Consider the following 6,000-nt stretch of genomic DNA (forward strand, 5'->3'; position numbering starts at 1 on the left):
CTCAATGAGCATAGAATTGGTTCTCTAAAGTGTTACATATTCTAGACCAAAGATGAAGATAGCTGGTAGAATAAGTAGCTAGTGACAGTTATTGTTTTGGAGGGAAACAATAGCTGACAGTAGTCAATAGTTTGTTAGCACTGTTAAAGCTGTTAGTGGCAGTTAATAGAATTCTCAAGCATATTAGAGGAAGGTTGTAATCAGGTTTCCAACTCTATTTCTCTTCTCATCCAAGTCTGTTTCTCTCTCACACCTAAATCTTTCTCTTCTGCAAGGAAGGATAAAGATGAATTAAGAAAGGAAATCAAGCAAAGTGCAGCAGAGACTAGATATGCGATTCTTGAAAAATTGAGAAATTTTTTTTGGGGTCTCCATGCCTGATAAAGGCAAGGGAATTGCTGGAGAAAACAGTGAGGGATTAGGAGATCCTGCAATGACAGCTAGCAATCCGGCTGTGACTCTTGGAGGCAAAGGCATACTGCCTAGCCCAAAAGGACCTAGCATTCCATCTTTGAAGGACTGCAATAGCACTGGATTTGTTGTTAAGCCTTCAGGTATGCCTAAATTCATTCCTAAGATAAAATTGGTGACTTTTGATGGGAAAGAGACTAAGGCATGGCTTAGGAAATGCATAAATAATTTGAAGTATATAATGTCTGTAAAAGGCAGATGGTGCCCACAGCAAGCCTGTTTTTAATAGATTGAAGATATAAAGGATTAGAGTTGAAAGAGTCATGCCTAAATTGGGAGCGGCATATTTCCATTCTGTTTTTATTGGAGAATTAAGAATAAGAATTGGAAGATAAAGATTCAGGAGAGAGAGAGAAACAGACTTAGATGGGAAGAGAAATAGAGTTCAAAGAGAAATGGATCTTTATTAATGATTCTTGAATGAATAGCTGATTACAATCCTTCCTCTAATATACTCAAGAGTTCTAGTTACTGCCACTAACAGCTTCAAAAACTAACAAACTCTTGACTATAGTCAACTATAGATTTTCCCTCCAAAACAATAACCACCAGTAGCTACTTCTACCAGCCACTGTTGTCATAATCTTACGATTCGAATCTATGGAGTGAATCTTAAATCACCTGAATCTTATGATTCTTGATTCGAATCTTATGATTATCGATTCGATTCTATATTCTAGCAATTCAAATCTATAGGGTATAGGGTATATGAATTGTGACTAAATCAACAAAAATTGATAGTGAATTAGGTGAATCAATATGAATTGGGAGTTTTCCCCTGATTCAATTAAATATTTATAAAGAACTTGTTAGATCTTATATTTTCAAAATTTAAAATCTTATTCATTTTTGCCATAAAAAAGTGTATATAAAACCTTTCTTTTACTGTTTTTCTTCCACCAACCATTCTTTTCCCTCTCCCTCTTCTTTCTTCTCTTTTTTCTTTTTAGTTAATTTACTTAGATAATTATAGTTGTCAAGTTATGACAATTTATATTAATAATATCCTAATCTGCTATCTTTTTTTACCATTCAATTATTTGATCATATTTAAATGAGAGTTTCAATATTCGTATAATGATAATTATTGTCTACAATTTCAAAGTTCATAATTTATAACATAAAACTATATAATATAATACATACATATTATTCTATTGTGAAGAATATTTCTAATTAGATAAATGATAATTTTATATTTATCAAAATATGTCATTACGATATATTTTTTACTTATTTAGAACACATTATTTTTAATTGATTTTTAAAATTTTTAGTGAATCTTATGATTCGATTTGATTCTTGATTCATGAAATGAAACTTTCAATTCACAATTGGAATCTGGATTTGACAACTATGCTACCAGCTATCTTCTTCTTTCTTCTAGAAAATGTTTCATAAGGCTTTCACTAAAACCTGATGGTGCTAATATCTTAAATAAACACTATGGAATAAAACCGAATCAAGAATAAAGGATACAAACTCTTCCCATGAAAGTTAGTACAAGAAATTTGCGAACATACTGTTTGAAGACCTTCTCGCTCAAGCATCAATGTTGACTGAACATGTAATTGAACTGCTGCATAATATTGCTTTTCAGCAATGAGTTTCTCAATACGAGACGGAACCTGGATTATCAAACAAACAAAAAGGGGAGAAAAACAAATGTGAACTCAACAGATATATAATGCGTTAATAGAAAACAACCATACGTCCATTAAAAATTAGTTAAAAAGGCATGTTATGGATTGAGAGACATAAAGAGAACGTACTTGAGCCTACCTTGAATGCAATTTAAAATAAGAAAATTTAAAAAAAAAAAAAAAAGAAAAACAGACAAACACACACTTAAGAATAGGTGCAAGTGGAGAGAATCTAAATTGTGCAGGTCACAAAAAAGATTGGTAGTGAATTTAGACTAACCTTAGCTATGCCCTCAATTTGATCTAGTAGTGAGATTATGTGCCGCAGCGTAACAGACCGATACCATAACTGATGCAATTGTTTGTTTCGGGTGCCAAGGCGCTTCTTTGCTTCACTCAAATCAACCTTTAGTGTGCCAATACTTTCTGCAGATTCACTGAATAACCGCAAGATCTGAAGGAAATAACAGAATGATCATCCAAAATATAAGAGCCAGCTCTACTTTTCTCAATTTTTGAAGAAAGAGGAAACAGATGAAACTAACATGTAAAGGATCTTTACATGGTAAAGTCTTGTGTATCATAAGCAGAGAAACAGAAGAGTTCTGTGACCGTTATAGAAGTTTAGTTTTGGAGTGAAAGTCTGCTTGTAACAGAATTAGTTGAGGGCAGTTACCGATCTTCGTAAAAGTAAGCGAAGCATCTCTGTATTGAGTATCAAAATAATCAATAACTGAACTCCTCTCTCTGCTCTCAATTCTATTCTCATCCTATCTTTCTGTTCTCTTCTCAACTACTCCGTCTTCCTCTCTTCTTTCTTATCTGATTTTCTATACTGTGATCTCCATTGGAGAAAACAGATCCGGTTCTTTACATAAAGGTTCTACAAAACTCGTGGCAATTCAAAACAATCCTGGTCTATGGTTTCACTAAGTTCACCCATGTCCCTTGACCCCTCCATCAATAGATAATTTAAACCCAGTTTTCCAAAGGCCTTCATCGGGATTCTTAACATAGTTACATAAAACTAAATAAATAAATACAAAAAGATATAAGGTTTTCTTGAAGAAAAAAAGGAAATCGAAGCACAGAAAATTACCAGTTATATGAATCATCTAAAATTTCGAGGCAAGACATTATCAAGTGTTATGACTATGGACTAGTGAATAGTTAGTGAGAGTTGATGAATAAGTTAGTGAACTGAGCTGAATATGGGAATGAATTGCATAAATATTAATAGCAGTATAATTGGTCCAATCATCCATTAAATAATACAACTGATTCTTGCTTGTGTTTCTTTTCTTTTTCTGTTTTGAGTAGCCATTGTTAAATAGGGGAGCTACGAACCTAAGTCCTATAGTAGTGGAAATGCTACAACTGATTCTGCTGTTGCTTGATTGATTCCATTAATACAATACAGCTTTTGACAAAATTTGGCTCACAAATTCCAAACTCTATCATTTATTCTAGAGTGTTGGCTTATGCATTCACCCACAGAAGTTCTTTGTTGATTAAGCTTTAGCACTGATAATAAAAATAAGAAGATCCAATTGTAATTCAAACCACAAAAACAAGTCAATGATAGCAGAACAGTATGCACACGTTCCAATTCAAGAGACAATAAGCATGCCACTTTTTTTGGAAAAGATATAGATAACTAACTGTTACATTTAGGAAAGGATGAATGGCTTAAAAACAAAATTGTTCAATTGATACAGAAAAGCAGGAAAAAGTAGACCAAATATATATTATTTAAATTAATCAAGAAGAAGAATTTTAGGACACCTGAGAATAATTTTGAATTGCTTTGTTGAAGCCACCATGATAAGCATGCACAACTTCATCCACAACCTCCTCAACAACATCACTTTGTTCCTTCAAAATTTGCACTTCACCTTCACGATCTTTTGACGTCAAAATATGAACAACATGAGGTAATGAGTCAAAACGTGCAGTAGCCCAACTCTCATCTATTCTTGAAAGCTCATCCCTCAAATACTGCATTTGCAAAAAAGCACATCAGGGAAAATTGACAAAAACAAGAACAGAAAGAACTCTAAGGAGCAAATGCATTGTAGCTTATATTGTAATCCTTTAAAGCAATATGGGATAGTAATTTGGGCAGTAATAGCTGTTACCATTTCAAATTCCAAGAAAACTATCACAAAACCGAGCCTCATAAACATATTAAAGCATTCACTTTACCTACTAATAATTGAGAATTTTCAGGTAAACTATCTTACTTGCATGAATTTTCTTATAGCCTTTATAGAGGTGACTCTTAAATCATATAGCTCTAGTTACAGACACCACTGTCCTTATTTTAATCTGGAAAGGAGTGTCACCATCAAGTACTCCAAGAAAAGAAGCATATTATATAGAAAATGTGCAGTTAATATATTCTTGCAGATTCTAGCAAAATGATTCCGCTGAGGTTCTAGGCAGAAATAACAATAAAACTGAAGTTTCTGGACTTGGGTTACTCTAATTAGAAGTCATAATCTACTATACAAACAAAACTACCACAAACTGACCCAAAACCTAACAACCACTATATACATGTATACATATATATATGGAAAAAAAAAAAGGAAGAAGAAGGGAAACTCCAATAGCTTTGTCCCCTTAAAAGAAAGCCGAACAAGAAAGCCTACCTCTTTGTCAGGAGGAACTGGCAATCCATCAAAAAAACCCATCTTATGCCTTTTACTTCAATAACCGTCCGGAAACCAACTCATCCAAGGAAATTCTTTTTGCTTTCCCACTTTCAACTGAAAAAGAGAGACGAACAAGTATTTAATAGGCTACAAAAATGGAAAGGACAAATAGAATAAAAAAATATCATAAATAAATGCGTCATATCTCGTATTCATGTAATCAAAACAGGATTATTCAATCATTACGATTCATTTATATCATCAAGTAAACCCATACATACAATAGACCTAACCTTCGCAAGACCAATGTTACCAGGAACTGCAATCTAGAAAGCCCGTTGGCAAAAGCAAATGGATCGATCCCAAATTTAAAGAACATGGAGATAGAAAAAGAAACTGAAGAATCAAAATATAAGGTAAATATTACAGAATTTGAAGGGAAATGAATAAAAAATTACCAGATTTTATTTGAAATTTTGAAGAAGCCTTGATTTGTTGGATAGTTGAGTACAGATTCGATAGAGATATGCAGTAATGAATTAGATTCACTCGTCAGAGTACATTAGGCTTTTGAGATAGCTCTCCCAAACAAAACAACTGGTGAGTAAGGAGACCGATTGGGAGTGATACATTACAGAAAGCTCTGTTTCTGTACATAGATGAGGAAAATGAGAAGCCAAGATGCCCAATTCGTTCAAGAAATAAAGCTTACGCCTATTTACCGTGACTTTTATTTTGGATTGAATTGAATATGCATAAAACACGTTCTCAGTCCTCTACTTTCAACGTGTTTGCCATTAAGCCCCTGATCTTATGTTAATTTTTGGGTAATATTAGGAATGACAACGGCTGCAGTATTTTCGAATACCCAACTCAATAAAATTTTAATAGAATAAAGTTATATAATTATAATTTGAGATAATTTAAATTTAAAAAATTGTATTTATTACAGATTGGATGAGGTTTGTGATTTATGTAGATTATTTATTATTTAAATTCGTTTATATAAATAATTAATTGAATATAAAAAATATATTTTATAATAATATTTATAAATTTTTATATATTTTTTATTTAAAATTTAAAATTTAAATATTTTTTAGAAATATTAGATTTTTTAAATAAAAATTATTAATGAAAAATATTTTTAATTCCTAATTATCATTAATTTTTAAAAAATAACAATGTCTTTTATTATATTTTTAACATATTATGTTTTTAATTTCTTG

At 31.9% G+C, this 6,000-nt stretch overlaps 1 protein-coding gene across 7 annotated transcripts in view; it reads right to left on the bottom strand.

Moving 5' to 3' along the window:
- Positions 1 to 5,495, bottom strand: part of LOC110626859 (exocyst complex component SEC8) — a 39,686-nt gene extending 34,191 nt beyond the window's left edge. For 2 of the 7 annotated variants that reach the window (XM_021773032.2, XM_021773022.2), the window contains exons 1-5: positions 5,230 to 5,495; positions 4,769 to 4,885; positions 3,900 to 4,112; positions 2,395 to 2,568; positions 1,995 to 2,099 (exon numbers count right to left, since the gene is read on the bottom strand). In XM_021773032.2, coding sequence (XP_021628724.1) covers positions 1,995 to 2,099; positions 2,395 to 2,568; positions 3,900 to 4,112; positions 4,769 to 4,810 — 534 coding nt within the window. In that variant the 5' untranslated portion in view covers positions 4,811 to 4,885; positions 5,230 to 5,495. Of the gene's footprint in view, positions 1 to 1,994; positions 2,100 to 2,394; positions 2,569 to 3,899; positions 4,113 to 4,768; positions 4,886 to 5,064; positions 5,098 to 5,229 lie in introns of all 7 variants that reach the window. The other 5 variants (XM_021773006.2, XM_043955435.1, XM_043955429.1 and 2 more) reach the window with 5 other exon arrangements.
- Between the last annotated feature and the right edge of the window lie 505 nt (positions 5,496 to 6,000).

Source organism: Manihot esculenta, chromosome 1, assembly GCF_001659605.2.
Source record: "Manihot esculenta cultivar AM560-2 chromosome 1, M.esculenta_v8, whole genome shotgun sequence".
NCBI classification, from domain to species: Eukaryota; Viridiplantae; Streptophyta; class Magnoliopsida; order Malpighiales; family Euphorbiaceae; genus Manihot; species Manihot esculenta.